This window comes from Hemibagrus wyckioides, linkage group LG06, assembly GCF_019097595.1.
Source record: "Hemibagrus wyckioides isolate EC202008001 linkage group LG06, SWU_Hwy_1.0, whole genome shotgun sequence".
NCBI lineage: Eukaryota > Metazoa > Chordata > Actinopteri > Siluriformes > Bagridae > Hemibagrus > Hemibagrus wyckioides.
The window spans coordinates 27,330,498-27,352,407 of NC_080715.1; the positions used below are offsets into that span (position 1 = coordinate 27,330,498).

The window sequence follows — 21,910 nt, forward strand, 5'->3', positions numbered from 1 at the left end:
ATAACATTAGGTGAAGTGAATAAGACTGATGATCTCCTCATCATGGCCCCTGTTAGTGGGTGGGATATATTAGACAGCAAGTGAACATTTTGTCCTCAAGGTTGATGTGTTAGAAGCAAGATGGGCAAGAGTAAGGATTTGAGCGAGTTTGACAAGGGCCAAATTGTGATGGCTAGACGACTGGATCTGAGCATCTCCAAAAGAGCAGCTCTTGTGGGGTGTTCCCGGTCTGCAGTGGTCAGTATATATCAAAAGTATCCTTTAAGTCCAATAAGTCCTGTAAATATCTTAAAGAATCTGCTGCTAACATCTTGGTGCAGATACAACAGCACACCTTCAGGGATCTAGTGGAGTCCATGCCACGTTTTAGCAGCAAAAGGGGGACCAACACAATATTAGGCAGGTGGTCATTATGTTATGCCTGATCAGTGTATTTTTTTATAACAGCAGCTCTGACAGTCACTGCAAGAAAAAAATCACAGAATTATACCAATGCACCTCTTCTATAGTTAACATTTCTGTAGTGACATATCATTTAAAGTATGGCTGACTCATAATACACTGAACAGATAAACAATTATATTTAACAAATTGTATAAGAAAAAGATGAATTTCTTGCTGTTATAACACAACTGATAGCAGGAACTAGAATCAAGTCTGCATATAGATTATTTTTCTATATATGCCCCATCTTGTTTTAGGAATTAAATAATACTTTATTTAGTGATATTCTACTAACACACCAATGTGAAAGACCTAAACATCTGAGGAAAAAAAGACGGTACTGTATATTAATATTAAATATGAAGAAGCAGAGCATGTGGCCACCAGTAAGTTCAGAGATAGCCACTACTAACTACCACCTGAAGTACGGTCTTTAAATATTTGGACTTTGACAAAGTTCTTTCTTTCTTTCTTTCTTTCTTTCTTTCTTTCTCTCTCTTTCTCTCTCTCTCTCTCTCTCTCTCTCTCTCTCTCGTTTGATTATTTTATCCTAAATTGTCATTTTAAATACTTGGTTGCAAATCCTTTGTAGTCAGTGACTGCCTGATGTCTGGACATCTCCAGATGCTTGATTTTTTTCCATGCATCTGTCTTTTATTTCCTGCTTATTATTATGGTGTTTAGTTTTGCCTCCATTAATGGAAATGCATGCTGACTTGGATTCAGGTCGGGTGATTGACCTGGCCTTTACAGAACATCTCACATAGTCTTAGGTTGCTTTCGAGGTATGCATGTATTCATCTTCACTGTGAAGCTCTGTCTAATTGGTTTGGAAGCATCTGGGTGAATCTGAGAAGATAATATAGAATTCATCCATCATCAATACAGTGGAATCATTTGGAAGTCATACATGTCCATACCATGACATGAGATGAGGAGGTGATGATCATGAGCAGTACAAGTTGATATTTGTCTTGTCTGCTTATAGGATGTTGTTCTAGAACTGTACAGGTGTTTTCTGGCAGCTCTAGTCTTTATGTTTTTGAGGCAGTGGTTTATCGGAACCTTGTGGTACTCTGGTGAAATCTTCTCTTGATTGTTGACTTTGACATAGACACGCCTACCTTTTGTGAGCCACCAAGGAAAGGATTTTTCTGCCTTCCAACAAAGTTGTTTTTTATGGTCTTCTAGGTCACTTGGTTTTCCACAAGCTCACTTAGTGCATTCTTTCTTTTTACAAATATATACCAAGCAGTAGATTTGCTCATATCTCTCTGATGTCTGATGGCTTCACTGACGGTGGCAGCTCATTTGGAACAGGACCAAATTAAAAATGCAAATGCAACACTTAAAATGAACTCCAATGCATTTACTCAGTATGGAAACAGTGATGGAATAAAACACAAATGGCTGAAAACCCAATTGTCCAGTTACTTTTGGTCCCTTAAAGTGCATATAAAAGGGCAATAATCCCTGCACTGTTGACCCGAATTGGATGTAAAGATTTTTTTCTACAATTTCAACTCCAATACATTGTGGAACACAGCTAAAATAAGAATAAATTTGTCCAGGTATTGATGCGCCAGACTGTTTCAATCGACTGGTCAGCTATTTGCTCAGCTGTAGATTTTCTATGTGGTGATTCATGAGTAATGATGATCTGTAGTCCCTGTCTGACTCCTACTGCCACACAGCCTGGCATCTCAATTCTCCCTGCCATTTACTCAGCATGCAACATTCTCTTTCAAGGTCACAGGTGAGTGTGTGCACTGTGTTGTAGACACCGTTGTCTCTCAGCCTGTCCAATAGCATGAAAGCACAGGCAAGCATCAGCACCTGACTATCCTGACACTTCATATCACTGTCCATACACAGAACCTTTAAAGGGGCAATTTTACACACCAAATTCACTAATGCTGCTTTCCTAGAGAGGATTTGAAAGGTTTTTAATTGCTAATTATCTACGCTCGACATGTTTTAAGTTAAGTGTTAGGCTTATCAACGACAATTATGCTAAACTGACAGCTTTTGGTGTCTAATGTCAGGGGAAAACGTGCAAAACGAGCCCTGAATTATGGCACTGAATTATGTTTGGGGTATATTAGGCAGCAAGTGAACATTTTGTCCTCAAAGTTGATGTGTTAGAAGCAGAAAAATGGGCAAGTGTAAGGATTAGAGCGAGTTTGATGAAGGGACAAATTGTGATGGCTAGACCACTGGATCAGAGCATCTCCAAAACTGCAGCTCTTGTGGGGTGTTCCCGGTCTACAGTGGTCAATATCTATCAAAAGTATCCTTTAAGTCCTGTAAATATCCTTTAAGTCCTGTAAGTTGCGAGGTGGGGCCCAAGGATCTGCTGCTAACATCTTGGTGCCAGATACCACAGCACACCTTCAGGGATCTAGTGGAGTCCATGCTCCAAAGGGTCAGGGCTGTTTTGGCAGCAAAAAGGGGGACCAACACAATATTAGGCAGGTGGTCATAATGTTATGCTTGATCTGTGAAATCATGCCACAATGGAGTGACCAAAAAAAAGAAAAAGCCATGAGAAAGTGTGTGAGTGAGGTGTTAAGCCATCATAAGCTGCCTTGACTTCCATTCCAAAAGTCTGTACCGAAGGAGAAAAAACAATGCTTCCACAAAATATTCCCTCAGAGAGCGTTCATCATAGGAGAAGGTGATCAGTTCGAATAATTTTGTATTGTTATGTAGTAACGCTTCCGTTGAAAGGGATCTTGGACCCAAACCATGGCTACAAAATACAGGAGTATAACAAAGGTTTTCTTTTCTTTTCTTTTCTTTTTTTTTTTTTTACTTACCTGAAAAACTTTTTAAATGGCCATCTGGCAGAGTGATTAAAAGAAATGTGGTAACTAGCATGTCTCATTAGCATTAAAACCATCCACCATACAGTCCCATTGCTTTGACGTTGCTAGAAGTAATTTATCTTCTACTCAGACAGGACTACCACTTTCTGTTTTTTTTTTTTTTTTTTAATTATTATTCTTACCGTTGCTTTTTCCCTTGAACTTTGATCTGTGTATGTGTTGGATGTAATAAGACTGATGTTTCCTGTCCCTCTCTAGGTCCTGGGTCCGTTTGCAGAAGAGGAGGAGTTCAGCACGGATGACTTCCACTTGCTGGAGAAACTCACGCTCAGCACCTCGGCAGAGAAGATCAAGGCTAAAGTGAAGCAAATGAGCCTGACACCCAAAAAGTATGCACCTGCTTCCCTGTCTCCTGAGACGTATAACACAAACCTTCTAAAAGCTGACATTAGCTTGGTTATAATTTCTCTGTAGGAATTCTCACATCATCACGACACAGCACTGTTAAGATCATTTTAGCCATGACGTGTAATCCAGTGTGTTCCAGACAAAAAACATCAACCATTAACCATCAATAATAACTCTTTAATGTGTTTGTTTGTGTTTATCAGGAAGATTGCACACATGGTTTAAATACATATGTAACACAAGACAAGACCAAAATAATGATAATAATTCTCACCAGAAGCGCATTATTTTTATATAACAGCCCTGTGTGTTTCATTTAGTAATGACGTGTCTTACATTTTAAGTTTATAGTTAGAATTAGCTCCTTCACAGTTAGCTCACGTCTTTATCTACGTTACAGCTGCTATAAACGTTCCCTCAACAGCTTCTCTCTCTCTTTCACTCTCTCAATCTGTCTGCTTCTCTCTCTCTCTCTCTCTCTCTCTTTCACTCTCTCACTTTGTCTGCTTCTCTCTCTCTCTCTCTCTCTCTCTCTCTCTCTCTTTCACTCTCTCACTTTGTCTGCTTCTCTCTCTCTCTCTCTCTCTCTCTCTTTCACTCTCTCACTTTGTCTGCTTCTCTCTCTCTCTCTCTCTCTCTCTCTCTGTCTCTCTCTCTCCCTCTCTCTCTCTCTCTCTCTCTCTGTCTCACTCACTCTCTCACTCTGTCTGCTTCTCTCTCTCTCTCTCTCTCTCTCACTCCATCTGTTTCTCTCTCTCTCTCTCTCTCTCTCTCTTTTTCTCTTTTTCTCTCTCTCTCTATCTCTCACTCGCTCTCTATCTGCTTCTCTCTCTCTGTCTGCTTTCCTCTCCATCCCCCCCCTCTCACTTTGTCTGCTTCTCTCTCTCTCTCTCTCTCTCTCTCTCTCTCTCTCTCTGTCTCTCTCTCCCTCTCTCTCTCTCTCTCTCTCTCTCTCTCTCTGTCTCACTCACTCTCTCACTCTGTCTGCTTCTCTCTCTCTGTCTGCTTTCCTCTCCATCTCCCCCCCTCTCTCTCTCACTCCGTCTGCTTCTCTCTCTCTCTCTCTCTCACTCTCTCTCTTTCTCTCTCTCTCTCTCTCACTCCATCTGTTTCTATCTCTCTCTCTCTCTCTCTCTCTCTCTGTCTCTCTCTCTCACTCGCTCTCTATCTGCTTCTCTCTCTCTGTCTGCTTTCCTCTCCATCCTCCCCCCCTCTCTCTCACTCCGTCTGCTTCTCTCTCTCTCTCTCTCTCTCTCTCTCTCTCTCTCTCTCTCTCTTTTTCTCTCTCTCTCACTCCATCTGTTTCTATCTCTGTCTCTCTCTCTGTCTCTCTCTCTCACTCGCTCTCTATCTGCTTCTCTCTCTCTGTCTGCTTTCCTCTCCATCTCCCTCTCTCTCTCTCTCTCTCTCTCTCTCTCTCTCTTTTTCTCTCTCTCTCACTCCATCTGTTTCTATCTCTCTCTCTCTTTCTCTCTCCCTGTCTCTCTCTCTCACTCCATCTGCCTCTCTCTCTCTCTCTCTCTCTCTCTCTCTCTCTCTCTCTCTCTCTCTCTCACTCCGTCGCCTTCTCTCTCTCTCTCTCTCTCTTTTGCTCTCTCTCTCTCTCACTCACTCTCTATCTCACTCGCTCTCTATCTGCTTCTCTCTCTCTGTCTGCTTTCCTCTCCATCTCCCTCTCTCTCTCTCCCTCCCTCCTTCCCTCTCTCTCTTCTGTCTCTCTCTCTCTCTTTCTGCCCCCCCACCCCCACCCCCACCCCCTCTGTCTCAGCACTAACTCTACCCTGAAGGCTTTCCTCGAACTGGGAAAATTTTTTGCTGTCACAAAGCCTACAACCGAGACTCGTTTAAAAATGTCTGAAAAACTTTTCTTTTTTTAAGAAAAATGTTTCTTAAATAATGTCACCAACATCATTGATTAATCATTTCACTTTGTTGAGCAGCAGTTTTTGCAAATCTGTTTATTATTAATCATACATGATATAGAGTGTCTGCCATACAAGTCAAACCGTGTATGGGCTCTTACTGTAGAAACTATGACTTATTACATCTTAGAATAATTATCAGCTCGCATTAATAATTAATCTGTCCTTCATGTTACAGCTAGTACGACTGTCCAGATGGTGCTTTTATACGAAAATAACACACACCGTCTGACCAATCAGATTTGAGCATTCAGATGCTCTGTGGTGTGACTTATGTGTGACTTATATGCTATTAGAATCTATTTCATTAATAAGAGAGATGTTTTTTTACCACACAGTGTTGTGCATGTTCTCTTGGTCAGTTTTTATTTTGATTGACTTTGTTAGAACATCATTGGCATCATTTTAGAGTAGCTGAGTCTAATGCTCTCTTTTGCCCTCTAGTGGAATTGCAGGGAATAGCACTTTTAAACTCAATTGTATTTCAGTACATGATTGTATTTTAGGTTTTTACATTTTTGGTAGGCCAGATTAAAAAAAGACTCTATATATATATATATATATATATATATATATATATATATATATATATATATATATATATATACATATATATATATATATATATATATATATATATATATCTAAAGCTTTGGGATTCCATTGATGTAGTGTTTTCTTTCTCCCCAGTACATGTGATCTTATTATGAAAGTGGATGCTCTCCTCTCAGCTGCTCCCAAAACAGAGCCCAGGAAGGATATCAAATTTCTGAAAGACAAACACAGGTAATTAATTTTTTTTTTTTTTTTTTAGAAAAAACCCATTCATCTTTCCCTTTTATTGATTCTAGACAAGCTAAAAAGCTGCACTGGAGAATTACGTGCCGCATTTTTGTTGCTTTGGTGAAATAAACAACATGCCTTGATTTTGCTCATGCTTGCAGTGTTTTGCACCTTTCCCCACGGGAAGATGAGGTGTTTTTTGATGTGGTTGCAACTGTGGATCCGCTCACGAGGGATGCTCAGAAGTTAGCTCCGTTATTGATCGTAAGTGCCGCTGTTAATTGAGTGTGTGTTGGGTGAAGATGTAGCCTCATTTTGTGGAACGTGAATAGTCTTCCAGTTTACTGACCTGCTAGTCCCAGTTCTATGCTTAAGCCTCTGCTGTGTACTTTGTTCTCCAGATTCTTGGGGAAGTTAAAATAAGAGCAGTGGCATGACCTAGGAGCCTTGAGCTGATGTGTGTATGTGTGTGTGTGTGTGTGCTCGTCTCCTGCAGGTACTTGGTCAGGTGGTAAATGTGAGGGTTCAGTTGTTCATGAACTGCAGAGCCAAGCTGTCAGAGATGCCCCTGAAGAGGTGAGAGATGGAACCACATTAACCTTTCTCTTCCATGCATGTCAAAACAAACACTTACTTTATAAGTTCATTAAACTCATTTCTTTTCATTAGGTCTTACAAATACAGAGTCTTCTTGAGCTTCTGTCAATGTTAAAACCTAATCTGGTAATAACAGTGTGCCTCAGCATGGAAAATGACTTCTTTTATAACTTCTGTTACAATAATGAAGACCTGCATAATGAAGGCTACAAAATATATTTCATTTTAATTGTTATTGCTGAATTGCCTTATAGATATTCCAAAAACCTAATAATCTGCAAATGAGCTAGGTGTAAGTTTTAGTTTAGTTTTCTGACCGATCCTAGAGATTTCTGATTTCTGATAAATCATGGTGTTTACGTGGTCAAAAAACGTTTGATTTTTATTATTTTCAGGTTATTGACAGTCAGATCAAGTTGATCTTTCAGTGCATGGTGTCATTTTATCACACCATTTTACTCTTAATAAATGTAGTCCATAAATTATGTTCAGTCTGCATGTGTTTTGACTGATGTACTGATATAGGATAGGCTACAGTTTTTTGTTTGTTTGTTTTTTTTACAGTGTTTTCTATAGTCAGTTCTCTCTGTATTCACCGATCAGGCATAATATTATGACCACCTGCCTAAAATTGTGTTGGTCCCCCTTTTTGCTGCCAAAACAGCCCTGACCCGTCTAGGCATGGACTCCTGTAAGTTGTAATTGTAAAGGATAATTTTGATAGATATTGACCACTGCAGACCGGGAACACCCCACAAGAGCTGCAGTTTTGGAGATGCTCTGATCCAGTGGTCTAGCCATCACAATTTGGCCCTTGTCAAACTCGCTCAAATCTTTACACTTGTCCATTTTTCCTGCTTCTAACACATCAACCTTGAGGACAAAATGTTCACTTGCTGCCTAATATACCCCACCCACTAACAGGTGCCATGATGAGGAGATCATCAGTGTTATACCCTTCACCTGTCAGTGGTCATAATGTTATGCCTGATCAGTGTATCTACACAGTACGATGATATAAAAAAAATCTCTGTTTTTCTGGCAGCTTCTACCGTTTTGTTATGGAAGCTGATGTGGCTTTCTTTGGGAATGACACACTGTCTCCAGGGCCGATGGCTCGCTTCACTGAGATCCCAGAATCCCCATTGCTTACACTGAACATGATCACACCTGAGAGCTGGATGGTGGAAGCGGTCCAGAGTCCATATGACCTGGACAACATTCACCTACAAGAGGTACAGTAGAAAATTCATTAAAAAATGGCATGTTTTTTTTTTTTTAATTAAACTTGGCAATGCATGCTTTTAGGTCAAATATGATGTCGGATTGTGTTGTGTGTCTCAGGTCAGTGGTGTGGTAAACGCAGAGTACGAACTGGAGTATCTGCTGCTAGAGGGCCACTGCTTCGACCTGTCCACAGGTCAACCTCCACGAGGACTGCAGTTTACACTGGGCATGAAGCAGGAGCCGCTCATGCATGATACTATTGTCATGGCCAACCTGGTAAGACCAAACTTAGGGATGCTTTTATACGTCAACAAGGGTTTAAAAGCAAACCAGACTTAATTAATAGTTCATATACTATAAAGTGATAACACCAACACAACTCTCTGGGATTTTACCTTTAGAGGCAGAAGCAAGTAAAAGCCAATATGTTTATTTTTTTTTCATATTTTTATGCATCTAAGACACCAAAGTGCTGCAGCTTAAACCATAATATTAAATGAAAACATTTAGCATTGTTCTGAATGGACAGGATGTATAAGGTAATGATATGCAATCATGCGTCTCTTGTTAATTCTTATGTTTTGATTGTTCTCTAATTTGTCTTCCAGGGATACTTCCAGCTGAAGGCTAACCCTGGTGCCTGGATCCTGAGGTTGCGCAAGGGACGTTCGGAAGACATTTATCAGATACAAGCGTGAGTACGGCTTTATCTTAGAAGAAAGAATCCCATTATGGTGGATCTAAATGGAAGTTTATTCCTGCTAACGAGTTATATAATGGCCCACAAAGGCTGTAAGTGTGATGGATGGACATGGATACTGGAAAATAATGTGTGTACAAACACCTAAACCTATTGGAATTCCACTCGATCTGTGCACTGCCTTTATGTTAACGACAAAGCCTGGTGATTTGTGGGTGGAGGGTAAGAAATTGCCGTTTAGGGATTTTGTTTTTGTTTTTTTTTTCATTTCACGCTCCCTTCTGGCTTGAGGTGGTTCTTCAGAGGCTGGGCTAAGATTGCTCTCAAATCACATCCAATCAAAAGATTTGTCCATCATTTCTGTAGACAAAGCTCTACCCTGGCAGTACAGTTGTTCCTCAGACTAACAATTTGTGAGTGTGGAGAGAAAACCTGTAGTGTATTCACTCACTCACTCCGCTCTGTGACGGACGACAACAACATTAGTGATGGTCCAGTTCCGTCCTGCATACAAATACGAATAGGACAGAGAGAACCTTTAATGACCTCTCTATTAGAATAAGAAATTGAAAGCTGTCTGCAATGTGTCACATGAGTGAGGGTTAAATGTAAGTTGTTTTTGTACAAAAAGACAGTGTGTAATGAAAAATTGAAGAAACCCTATGTTTTAGGGCAGAATTCATAGTTATAAGTCATTCGGTGGTAAAATAGTTCGTTTGATCTGTGCAATTTATGAAGCATATTTTATAAAACTCAATTACTGACCCAAACAATAGCTTGGAAGTGTGTATGTAGTGGTATAGGAATGTAGCATATATTTATGACATTTAGCAGACGTCCAGAGTGACTGAGCCGTTGAGGGTTAAGGGCCTTGCTCAAGGGCTCAGCAGTGACAATATGGTGGTCTAGCATCTTAACCACCGAGCCTTTCTTGACCACTTGCATCTCCTAGTAGAGACAGAAATGTCTGTCTTAAAGATCAGCTACATAGTGCACTGCTGTTGGTTTTTTTCCCCCCTGTCGAAACGTGTCTGTTTCCCCTGTAATATCACATAGTGTATGTGGTATCTTAATGGTGAAGGTGCTGGACTACTGATCAGAAGGTTGTGAGTTTTAATCTCAGGTCCACCAAAAGCTGCTGCTGCTGGGCCCCTGAGCAAGGCCGTTAACCCTCAATTGCTCAGTTGTATAAAATGAGAAAAATGCCAGAAATAATAAAAAAAAATGCTTTACTCTAATAATCTATCCACTGTAGGAATGTACAGTTAGGGAAAAAATTATTTGATCCCCTGCTGATTTTGTAAGTTTGCCCACTTTTCCCATCATTTCCCAACAAAGAAATGATCAGTCTATAATTTCAATGGTAGGTTTATTTGAACAGTGAGAGACAGAACAATAACAAAAAAATCCAGAAAAATGCATTTCAAAAAAGTTATAAATTAATTTGAATTTTCATGAATGAAATAAGTATTTGACCCCTTCGCAAAACGTGCTTTAGTACTTGGTGGCAAAACCTTTGTTGGCAGTCACAGAGGTCAGATGTTTCTTGTAGTTGGCCACAAGGTTTGCACACATCTCAGGGGGGATTTTGTCCCACTCCTCTTTGCAGATCCTCTCCAAGTCATTAATGTTTCATGGCTGATGTATGGCAACTCGAACCTTCAGCTCCCTCCACAGATTTTCTATGGGATTGAAGTCTGGAGACTGGCTAGGCCACTCCAGGACCTTAATATGCTTCTTCTTGAGCCAATCCTTTGTTGCCTTGGCCATGTGTTTTGGATCATTGTCATTCTGGAATATCCATCCACGACCCATTTTCAATGCCCTGGCTGAGGGAAGGAGGTTCTCACCCAAGATTTCATGGTACATGGCCCCGTCCATCCTCCCTTTGATGCGGTGCAGTTGTCCTGTCCCCTTGGCAGAAAAACACCCCCAAAGCATAATGTTTCCACCTCCATGTTTGACGGTGGGGACGGTGTTCTTGGAGTCATAGGCAGCATTCCTCCTCCTCCAAACACGGCGAGTTGAGTTGATGCCAAAGAGCTGGATTTTGGTCTCATTTGACCACAACACTTTCACCCAGTTCTCCTCTGAATCATTCAGATGTTCACTGGCAAACTTCAGATGAGCCTGTACATGTGCTTTCTTTAGCAGGGGGACCTTGCGGGTGCTACTGGATTTCAGTCTTTCACGGCGTAGTGTGTTACCAACTGTTTTTTTGGTGACCATGGTCCCAGCTGCCTTGAGATCACTGACAAAATCCTCCAGTGTAATTCTGGGCTGATTCCTCGCCATTCTCATGATCATTGAAACTCCATGAGGTGAGATCTTGCATGGAGCCCCAGATCGAGGAAGATTGATAGTCCTTTTGTGTTTCTTCCATTTGCGAATAATTGCACCAACTGTTGTCACCTTCTCACCAAGCTGCTTGGCGATGGTCTTGTAGCTCATTCCAGCCTTGTGTAGGTCTACAATCTTGTCCCTGACATCCTTGGACAGCTCTTTGGTCTTGGTCATGATGGAGAGTTTGGAATCTGGATTGATTGCTTCCTTCTGTGGATGGTGTCTTGCATACAGGTAACGAGCTGAAAGGGCTCCCAATGCCAGCTTGTTACCTGTATAAAAGACACCTGGGAGCCAGAAATCTTGCTGATTGATAGGGGATCAAATACTTATTTCATTCATGAAAATGCAAATTAATTTATAACTTTTTTGAAATGCATTTTTCTGGATTTTTTTGTTATTGTTCTGTCTCTCACTGTTCAAATAAACCTACCATTGAAATTACAGACTGATCATTTCTTTGTTAGTGGGCAAACTTACAAAATCAGCATGGGTTCAAATAATTTTTTCCCTAACTGTAAGTGATCTATTGTGCAGATACACTGTAGTTAATTCACTAATTTATTATTTTTTTTTATCCTGTTATGGTTAGGCACGATGGAACGGACTCACCTGCAGATGCCGGAGATGTGATCGTGATGCTCAACAGCTTTCACAGCAAGATCATCAAAGTCAGAGTGAGTGTTCATGCATGATCTGGTGTCAAGTGAAATACTAAATTATGTAGCACTAAAATCTTCACTCATTCTTTAAAAGTGATTACTGTTTCTTTTTTCACTTCCGAGTTTTTCTGCATTAAAAATGAGGAAGTTAAGACTACACTAATATCTGGATGGATGTCTGAATGTACATTCATGTAAACCTTCCATAATCTTCCTAAAAGTGAAAGGATGTCTGTCTGTGGCATGTAGGTTCAAAAAAAGCCGGACAAATACAGTGAAGATCTTCTGAGTGAATCTACAGAAAGCAAAGGCCTGTGGGACTCGATTACCAGGTACATCAAACCTAGGGCTTTACAGTGTGCATGTGAATGGTTTACAGTGTATTTCATTCAGTGGACTGAAGAGTTTATGTAGTTTTATAGATTCTCTAAAGGGGAGACATGAATAAAGAAAGCTTATTAATGTATTTATGTCTCTGTGCACTGCTGCTGGGTTTTTTTCCCCCTGTCGAAACGTGCATCAGTATCCAGTGTAATATCACAGTGTATGCGCATGTACAGTGTGCATGTTGTTTAAATGTTCATTTCAGTGAACAGCTGTGTTAATTTTGTAATCTGTCTCTTCACTGCTGTCTGTGTCAAGTGTGTGGAGTACTTTGGAGAAAAGGTAGGGAGCCAAAACTTTATAATAAATCCATAATATACCTTCACATCAGCCTTTAACAACTCGCCCTAGGGTTGGGTTCATGATTGTATCTTCTGCTAGATCAGAGAGGAAATTAGACCTGACAGAATAAATGAAGAGTGCAGTTTTACTTCAGGTTTCATCAGATGTCATGAAGCAAGATCTCATGCACCAGCTAGTAACGTTCATTTTAATATTAATCACAGCAGCCATTAGTAAGCGAGTTCATATTCTTACTGTAATACTGCTGAATGTATAGTTTTATTAGTTCAGATGTTTTAAATGAAACATCTAAATGCTGCACTTATTCATCCACCATTTCATTTTACATCAGAGTCCACATTTCTGGTGAAGGGATTTGGAGATTACTGTGGCGTTAGTGGTGCAGGGTTTAATTGTAGGGGTCTTTTCACAGCAGGTTGGTCCGAAACTGAAACTGAGCACAGATTGCATGAAAAATCATTGGAGCAGGAAGTACAGTGTGGTACTGAACCCGAGACTCCCTGTAGGAGGTGGTGTGAGTTAATTTGCTCTGAAACTCCCATGAATGTGAACGCAACTGCGTTTGTTCTGGAAGCAAAGTAACCTCCAGTGCCCTGGGTTCGAGTCTCGCTCCCGCTCACAGTGTGTGTGGAGTTTGTATGTTCTCCCTGTACTTGGTGGGTTTCCTCCGGGTGCTCCAGTTTCCTCCCACAGGGCAAAGACATGCTTCTAGGCTGATTAGAGTCTCTAAATTGCCCGTAGTGTGTGATTGCATGAGTGAGTGAGTGTGTGTGTGCCCTGCGATGGGTTGGCACTCCGTCCAGGGTGTATCCTGCCTTGATGCCCGATGACGCCTGGCTCCCCATGACCCGAGGATAGATCGGATAAGCGGCACAGACAGTGAAATGAAAATGATGGAGATGATTTCATTCGTTTCCATAACACACGTGAACCAGGAGTGCAGGGGAAACACAGTGGGAGCAAAGAAGAGGTCTTGCTGTGCGTAATGACACCAAAATAATAATAAAACATAAATCATTGAAAACATATTGCGTTTGTGATGATGCACGATGAATGCAAATGCAGTGTGTTTCGATAGATTCGAGTGAGTCTGAAACTAGATTAATGTTCCAGGGGCACAGAGAACAATCACACTCAAGTCTGTGGTGTTTTGTGTGTCTGTGCTCATATCGCTTCCTGTTTCTACACATGCAGACGAACAAAAAAAAAAAAAAAAGATATTTAATATAGACATCATTGTTGAATGTGACTGTGAGCTTTTCTTCTCACCGTGGCTGTAAAGAGTTATGTGAGTTTCTGTATCCTATATCCATTTTCCTCTTTTATCAACAAGGTATTTCCACCCACCGAGCTGTCCCTCATTTAATATTTCTTTCTTTTCCAAATTGTTCTTTTAAATCTCACCCAGTATGTTTTGAGTAATATTTGAACATACACAACTGTACTGGTGTTTCAGTGTGTATCCAGTGCTCACTTGTCCACAATTCAGCATGCTCCCATGGCCTGAAGCAGCCCTCAGTCACCCGATGGCCTGTGTTCGTTTCAGTTTCTTTAATTACAGAGAAGCGAATGCTCTTGAGCATATCCTTGCTTTCCGGGCCAAGGCAGCTCACCAAATGAGATGATTATTTAATATGCTGTGGAAAAACACAGAGCATATAAAAAAAGAAGGCTTCTTGTACACATCTACTGTTTTCTTGGCATGCATTTGTTTTGTCGGACGTCTCAGCTCTCCACCAATCAACGTCAGCTCTGAAATTTATTCGGACACTCAGGGCTAAGTGTGTCTGCCTGGTGCACCTAAACATCATTCCACATGCACACAAGGCTCATTGATTCTGATTCATTTTGTGATTGTGTTATTTACAAGAAACTTCTTTTGTATGGATTTGTGTGTTTCGCAGTTTAACCGGCGGCTCCAGTGCTGAAGAAGGAGATACGAAGAAGGAGGACGTGCTCAACATCTTTTCAGTGGCGTCTGGACATCTATATGAGCGCTTCCTGAGGTAGTGGACACGCACACACACACACACGCACACACAGTCAGATGCACACACTGTTGTTCTGCTTTTATCTATCACCTTTATTCATCCTCTTCTATTTGTTTTTCAGAATAATGATGCTGTCTGTCCTCCAACACACCAAAACCCCCATTAAGTTTTGGTTCCTGAAAAATTACCTCTCTCCTTCTTTTAAGGTGAAATCTCTGTGTGCTTTAACCTTGTCCGAAAAAGCTTCTGATTTGATAATTGCACACATCCAGTCTCTCTTCCTTGCACATAGATTGACCTGGAGCTGTGATTATAGCTTTTAAATAACACACATCCACAATTTTCACTGCATTAACTGATCCATCTGCATCACAGACAGAAGAAAAGGCATATTTGTAGTTTATACAGCAATGTATAGACCTTGTTAGCCTCAGATTCCTGTTTCTTGGCTGACAGGAGTGAAACCTGGTGGGATCTTCTACAGCATCCACCTCAAGGTTCATTGTTATATGCATGTTGGGATGCTTTTCAGCTCACCATGGTTATATATATAACATAATATATATATATATGAGTTATCCTTCAGGCCATTTTTACTATAACCTCTCTTAACAAGAAGATTATTTTCACACCACTCAGTCATGTGTGAAAATCCCAGGAGATTCTTAAAGTTTCTCAAATACTCAGACAAACATTCAAGCCACGGTTAAAGTCACAGTTATTATATTTTTTCTCCACTCTGAGAATAGATTTTAATTGAAGCAATGGCCTGTGTCTGTATTATTTTTTATAACTGGTCTATAGATGTTCCTAATAAAGTGGATGGTGAGTGTATATCACATGAGGTAAAAGAATTAATTGAAAAGATTATTTGCTTTGGTTTGGTGCAAAAGTCAGAAAGCTGAGCAACAGTACCTACCTATTGGCTCCAGTTAAGGTTTTGACACTAAATCAACAATTGCACATGATGAATTATTTATTATTGTGTGAAATCTGTTGCTAGGAGACAATATTTGGTCCTTTTTTCCCCCCTTCATCAATATCGTGTGTGTGTGTAGGAGTCCATTCCCCACATGGCTGAAGCCTACGGTTTCCAGTATGAACTGGTGCAGTATAAGTGGCCACGCTGGTTGCATCAGCAGACAGAGAAACAGCGCATTATCTGGGGCTACAAGATTCTTTTCCTGGATGTTCTTTTCCCTCTAGCAGTGGATAAGATCATCTTTGTGGACGCTGATCAGGTAATTCACGATTAATTTAGCATGTGCTTTCTCCATCCTCTGCTCTTTAACCAAATATTTGCATGTTTTGAGTCATTAGGACTAAACGAATTCTTGTAATCAGATTGTCAGGGCAGATCTGAAAGAGCTGAGGGACTTGGACTTGGAGGGAGCTCCCTATGGATATACACCGTTCTGTGACAGCCGACGTGAAATGGACGGTTACCGGTTCTGGAAGACTGGTTACTGGGCGTCCCATTTGGGTCACAGGAAATACCACATCAGGTTGAGTGTCACTGCTGCCACCATTAGTCTGCTGGTAATAATTGTGACTTCTGTTAATAATCAACATCTCCCTCCAGCGCGCTGTATGTGGTGGACCTAAAGAAGTTCAGGAAGATTGCAGCAGGAGATCGTCTCCGAGGACAGTACCAAGCTTTAAGCCAAGATCCGAACAGCCTTTCCAATCTGGACCAGGTCTGAATATTAAATATTAAATATTAATTGCATTCTAAACAGCTTCGACTTTCAGTGCATTAAACTGTATGGGTCTGTCTTCTCCTGATAGGATCTCCCTAACAACATGATCCATCAAGTGGCCATTAAGTCGTTACCTCAAGACTGGCTGTGGTGTGAAACTTGGTGTGATGATGCCTCCAAAGCCAGTGCTAAGACAATTGACCTGGTATGTACCCCATCACAGCCATTTTAATGTGTAGTCACTGTGTGAACAAAAGAATCATTACACTATTCCCATCTTACTGTATTTTAAACTCCTTTTAAAAGTCATCTCCTCCTATGTTTCTACATTATGGAGCGTTTAAACACTAAATACTGCTAACTTAATATAACTAAGTAATACGTTAAATATAAACACTTCTAGAAGCTGACTTAATTAGGGTGCAAACTATTAGTCCTACTTTCGACATGGTTAGCATCCAGACACGTTTGATTTCACCAAACTGTATGAACAACATGATGAATTCAGGCAATTGTTAGTCTTCTTGGTGGTCCGGTTCCAAGCACATGTCTCCGTCGTTGTTGCTCGAAAGCATGCCTCCGCCATTTTCTTTGGCTCTCTTCTGACGGTCACATGATCACATCAATGATGGTACTGACATCTTTAAAAATAAATATAATACTACACGTTGTTGCTGTTATTCATTTTGAGTTCAATCAAAATAGAAAAAATCTTTGGGCCATGAAAGCTCAAAAACCTACAGACTCGTTTCATGTATTGGTCAGAAGAACAAACCTTTCCTGCATTAAAGTGCGCGTATAAAATGACCTAAGGACAAAGAACACAAACAGTTCTGAATAAGAAATGTTAATTATACACATAAATCATTTTGTGCAGCTTTTAATTCGTCCTCCAGATATCCAGAAAACATTTCTGCAGCTCAAGAAGATTTCCTGAAAAGCACCAGGTTTCAGTTGAACACTGATCTGAATTATTTTATTCCAAGTGCCAGAAAGTGTCCCTGCTGAAGTTTATATAGTTAGTGCAGTGTTGTCGACTCTGCAGTGTTGCTGATGTACAGCTGTTCTCCTCCAGGCAGATAAAACACAACTCTCTTTAAAAACCCATACTACTTACTCCAGGTTCTGTCACTGCATCATCCTAGAGCTTAGGTCTGCAAGCAGCACTACATTACTTCTCATCTCACTGTGCTTTTATAGCTGAAACATTTCCGTTCTTTCAGACCAGTGTAGACGCTGCAGTTTATCTACAAACAATATAACTTCAGATGAAATTCTATGACTAAGTGCATTCTTGGCTTCTTACGTACTTGGAAGTGATTTTCTCTCTGTTCCTAGAACGAGAGCCATTTACTTTAATTACTTGATATACCACCAAAACTGTTGCACCCGAGCCGAGTAAAAAAACGACTGTTAGCAGCTTTTTTTCTCACTTTTTTTTTGAGATAATTACAGTGACGGAGAAGCAGAAACTTCAATTTAGTGCAGCCACCTAAGCTTAGTGGAGATTGAGAGTGAAGAAATAAATGTACTAGAACATTTTCTTTATTTTTTCTGTGTAAATGTGTATATCTGCACTCACAGTCCATTTTATTAGGAACACATTCCTGCAGTTTTCAAATCAACTAATCATGTGGCAGCAGCACAATGCAAAAAAGAAGAAAATCATGTAGATACAGGTTAAGCGCTTCAGGTAATGTTTATATCAAACACCTGAATGGGAAGAAAGTGTGGTGTCTGTGACTTTCACTGGAGGTTGGTACCAGATAGTAGTATTTCAGAAACTGCTGATTTACTGGGAATTTCACAGAAGTTTAAAGGTACAGGTGTTCCTAATAAAGTGGACAGTGAGTGTACAGTCTGCCTGGAAAATAAAATGGCATCGAAGGGCTTACAGATTTTTTTTTCTTCCCAATTTTAATTAAATTTTAGATGGCTGTTTAAGTAAAGCCCGATTTCAGCACAGCTTGAACCCACTGGTCTTGATCTATATATTTTCCCTCCGGTCAGTAGACGTACTAGTTAATGCTGGTCAGTTAACCAAGAAAATGGATTTTGAATTCACAGCAGCATTGATTGAAGGCGGAACTGAACTGAAATCCAAATCCATATTCAGGAGCCTGATAATAATATGATTTGTGGTGACCAAAACAGGGTTTCACTGAAGTTTTCTTTAGTCGCAGACTTTCCCAGTTCAGCTCTTATAGCTCTTCAGTACACATCAGGATAATTCATGCACACATGCAGAGCCTTTTTAATGTCTTCGATCTGATCAGGCGGGAAAGAGCTGAATTAATTAAGGGCCAGATATTCTCACTCCCACAATCTGAACTCACACACACACACACACAGACGAGAATAGCAGTCTCATTTACAATCCCACCTCCTTCAACCCCTCAGTGCATGCTTTTATTAGAGAGCTGGAGTCTGGAGATTAGCTCTGAGGCTTAGACCCATTTATTTAAGTCTAGCTGTATTTGACGACACTGACCATCATAATTTTAAACATTTTTTTAATAGAATATTAAAAAAAAATCAAATTAATCTTGTGGGGTCTCATTTAGCAACTTTGTGAGTAAATTGTTCTCATGCATGTTTCAATGAACAGAATGTGTATTAATAATCAATAAGTTGCGCTCGTTCATGAGAATGGGTATAGACTCATGAAATGATAATGTAGCACTTTCATCCTATTTACAGTCTATAATATCAGTATAATATACCACAGTATAATGCTCAAAACAAGATTCTAAACGTGATGAGTGGATCATTAGTGGATTTTGTGTTCTCACAGTGCGGATTTAGATGATCTCCGTTCTAGAAGAGGAAAGAACTGAGCCTTTATTATCGCCACACATACATTACAGTACAATGGAATTCTCTTCGCATATCCCAGCTGAGGAAGTTGGGGTCAGAGTGCAGGGGCAACTATGATACAGCGCCTCCTGGAACAGAGAGGGTCAACGTCCTTGCTCAGTTGCCTAACAGTGGAGCTTGGAGCTGCTGGGGCTTGAACCCCAATTCTCTGATCAATAACCCAGAGCCTTAACCACTTGAATCACCACCACCAAATCTAAATATTCTAGAGATTTTAGCCACAAGTACGATTCTGATATTGGCGACAGTATTGACATTTCTGAACTATGAGTCAAATAATGACGCATCTTATGTATACACATTACATGATATTGCATTTCCAGCACCGACAGCGGAAAAAAAAACAGCAAAAAATGATCAAATTTTTACACTGGCCCAGAGTTTTCGAAAGAAAATTGGGAATTTACACATTTCCTCATAAAATCTTTCTTCATTTTCTTTATTATACAAAATAACTTAGAAAATTGTCAGATTGTTTTACTTTGTGTGAAACAATCTCTACATTATCTCTACTCCATTGGCTTTGATGTAAATAACATTAAGAAATCAGTATTTGGTGGAATAACCCTGATTTGCATGTGTTTTGGCTCCATGATCTCCACCAGTTTCTCACATTGCTGTTGGGGAACTTTATACCACTCTTTTTGCAAAAAAGCAAACAGCTCAGCTTTGCTTGATGGTTTGTGACCATCCATCTTCCTCTTGATGACATTCCAAAGGTTTTCAATAGGATTAAAATCTGGAGATTGGGCAGTGGTCTCTTATTTTTTTTCCAGAGCTGTATGTATGATAATCCCCTAATAGTGCACATTCACTTGGCTCCAAATCACCCATTAAAATTTTAGACCGAAGCTCCATATGCCCTCTCTGTGGAGGTTTTTTTGTAGTGACTGATAAAGCAGCTTTTTGTGGCATGTCTCCATAGTGTAATAATCCAAAGACCAAAGAGCCTAAGCTGAGTGCCGCCGTACGGATCGTGCCCGAGTGGTCCAGATACGACAGTGAGATCAAGCAGCTCCTGAAGCGCGTCAAGGATCAGAAAGAGAACACAAAGTCATCTGCCTCAAAGACAGAGCATACAAGTGAGCTTTCTTCCCTTTGTGACCACGATGAGTTCATCTGCTGAGTAATATTCATAATGTCTCTTATGCATCAGAATCGTGATATTGCAGCTGTTTTCAGAAGTGTGGTTTGTGTTTCTATAGGCAGCCATCGGGATGAACTTTAGCACCTGTACTAAAGGAGAGAGGGACGTTTGCAACCGAAACCCTCTACAAGTGCACATAAATATCCACAAACCGAACCAGGACGTATTAAACTGGACCTAAACACTGCAGAAGAGGACGAAAAGAGAAACATTTTTAACACATTTCAGTTTTCTATTTATGAATCATGTTGGCTGGAGTCTATATTTTAAAGGTCCAATAGGTCATCCTTGCTTACAGAACGTGAAAGGGGAATCCTTTTGTAACGCATATGAAGAAAGCCAGATCTCCTTTTCCACTGGAGTCAACATTATGTGCAGTGAACCAGTAATATACAAAATGATCAAACTTTGTATATTGAACTGTTTCCTTGTGTTACGTGTCTGTTCTGCTGCACATATAATACCGGAAAGCGTTCTGGACTGTGTTTTGGTGCCATCTTGTGGTCAGTTTATGAAACATTGCACTGATGAGTTTCATGGGAAAACTGCATATGCACATTCCTTTATAATTCCTCAAATGCCTGATGTGTTTATTATTATTATTATTATTGTTATTATTATTAATTCATTCCACACTATAAGCTCATGATGAGTTTTTCCTCTTACATTACTGTTAAATGTTTACACAGAGAAAGGTGAGGCTGAAGGGAAATTAAAGTTTTTTTTGTATCATGTGTAACTTGTTATTCCTTTATTGCAGTAATAAGGAAATCTAAAATCATTACAATATGATTGAACATAATTTCAGTATGATTATATATAGATTTTTTTAAGGGTTGTCTGAGCGCTGGGGACATTTGTAAAATTTACCCAAAAACATGCAAAAAGTGTACAATTTTATTGGATTTTATCCACCACATGAATGATTCTTGTGTTTCCATTTTTTTAAACTGAAAAAAAAGAAAAAAACAACAACGTGCTGTGTTTGTGACATTCCCTGATCGATCTGATGTTACAGGCTGAGCTACTTTTGTTTGAAGCCTGCAATGGATGGATGTGGATTTTCTCAGGAATAAATAAAATGTTTATTATTCGTCGGTAGTCTATTGTAGCTGGAGTCATTGGTGATAAAGTGATTCTACTTTGTTCAAGAACTACACACATTTTTATTGTTTACATTTTTATACTCTCAAGATACGGCTTGAAGAGGCTGGCCTGTGTGGATGTGTGGGCGGGGCCAAGTGTCAATTTGGGAATGGAGGGCGGAGCCGTGATAAAAATACATTTGCTGAAATGCAGATTCCCTCGATTTGCCCCAAGCCTGCCTCTTATTTCCTCATTCATTCCAGTGAGATTTTTAATCCCATTGTCTACTGTCAAGAGAACACTTTTGAATCCTCTGAAGGTTTCTTCCTCACCAGTTTCCCCCCCTCACCACCATCACCTCCAGCTTGCTTGTCAGAGATCTGATTTAAACTAAAATAAAAGTAAGCCTGAGCTTATTTTATTAATCTTCTCACTTCTGTCTCCATTTGTCTCACTAAGATTTGAGGATTTGGGGGGATGCATAAATGTACACAATTTGCAATATACA

The 21,910-nt window shown here is 40.0% G+C and overlaps 1 protein-coding gene across 3 annotated transcripts in view; it reads left to right on the forward strand.

The window, feature by feature from the left end:
• The window catches only part of uggt2 (UDP-glucose glycoprotein glucosyltransferase 2), a 47,132-nt gene extending 25,719 nt beyond the window's left edge, over positions 1-21,413 (forward strand). For 2 of the 3 annotated variants that reach the window (XM_058392523.1, XM_058392524.1), the window contains exons 24-41: positions 3,531-3,661; positions 6,293-6,388; positions 6,547-6,649; positions 6,882-6,961; positions 8,028-8,217; positions 8,327-8,485; positions 8,818-8,903; positions 11,845-11,929; positions 12,164-12,246; positions 12,557-12,580; positions 14,506-14,607; positions 14,714-14,798; positions 15,651-15,833; positions 15,937-16,097; positions 16,175-16,289; positions 16,381-16,497; positions 20,095-20,251; positions 20,375-21,413. In XM_058392523.1, the coding sequence (XP_058248506.1) occupies positions 3,531-3,661; positions 6,293-6,388; positions 6,547-6,649; positions 6,882-6,961; positions 8,028-8,217; positions 8,327-8,485; positions 8,818-8,903; positions 11,845-11,929; positions 12,164-12,246; positions 12,557-12,580; positions 14,506-14,607; positions 14,714-14,798; positions 15,651-15,833; positions 15,937-16,097; positions 16,175-16,289; positions 16,381-16,497; positions 20,095-20,251; positions 20,375-20,397 (1,980 nt within the window). In that variant the 3' untranslated portion in view covers positions 20,398-21,413. The remainder of the gene's footprint in view (positions 1-3,530; positions 3,662-6,292; positions 6,389-6,546; positions 6,650-6,881; positions 6,962-8,027; positions 8,218-8,326; positions 8,486-8,817; positions 8,904-11,844; positions 11,930-12,163; positions 12,247-12,556; positions 12,581-14,505; positions 14,608-14,713; positions 14,799-15,650; positions 15,834-15,936; positions 16,098-16,174; positions 16,290-16,380; positions 16,498-20,094; positions 20,252-20,374) is intronic. The other variant, XM_058392525.1, reaches the window with a different exon arrangement.
• Positions 21,414-21,910: the final 497 nt, after the last annotated feature.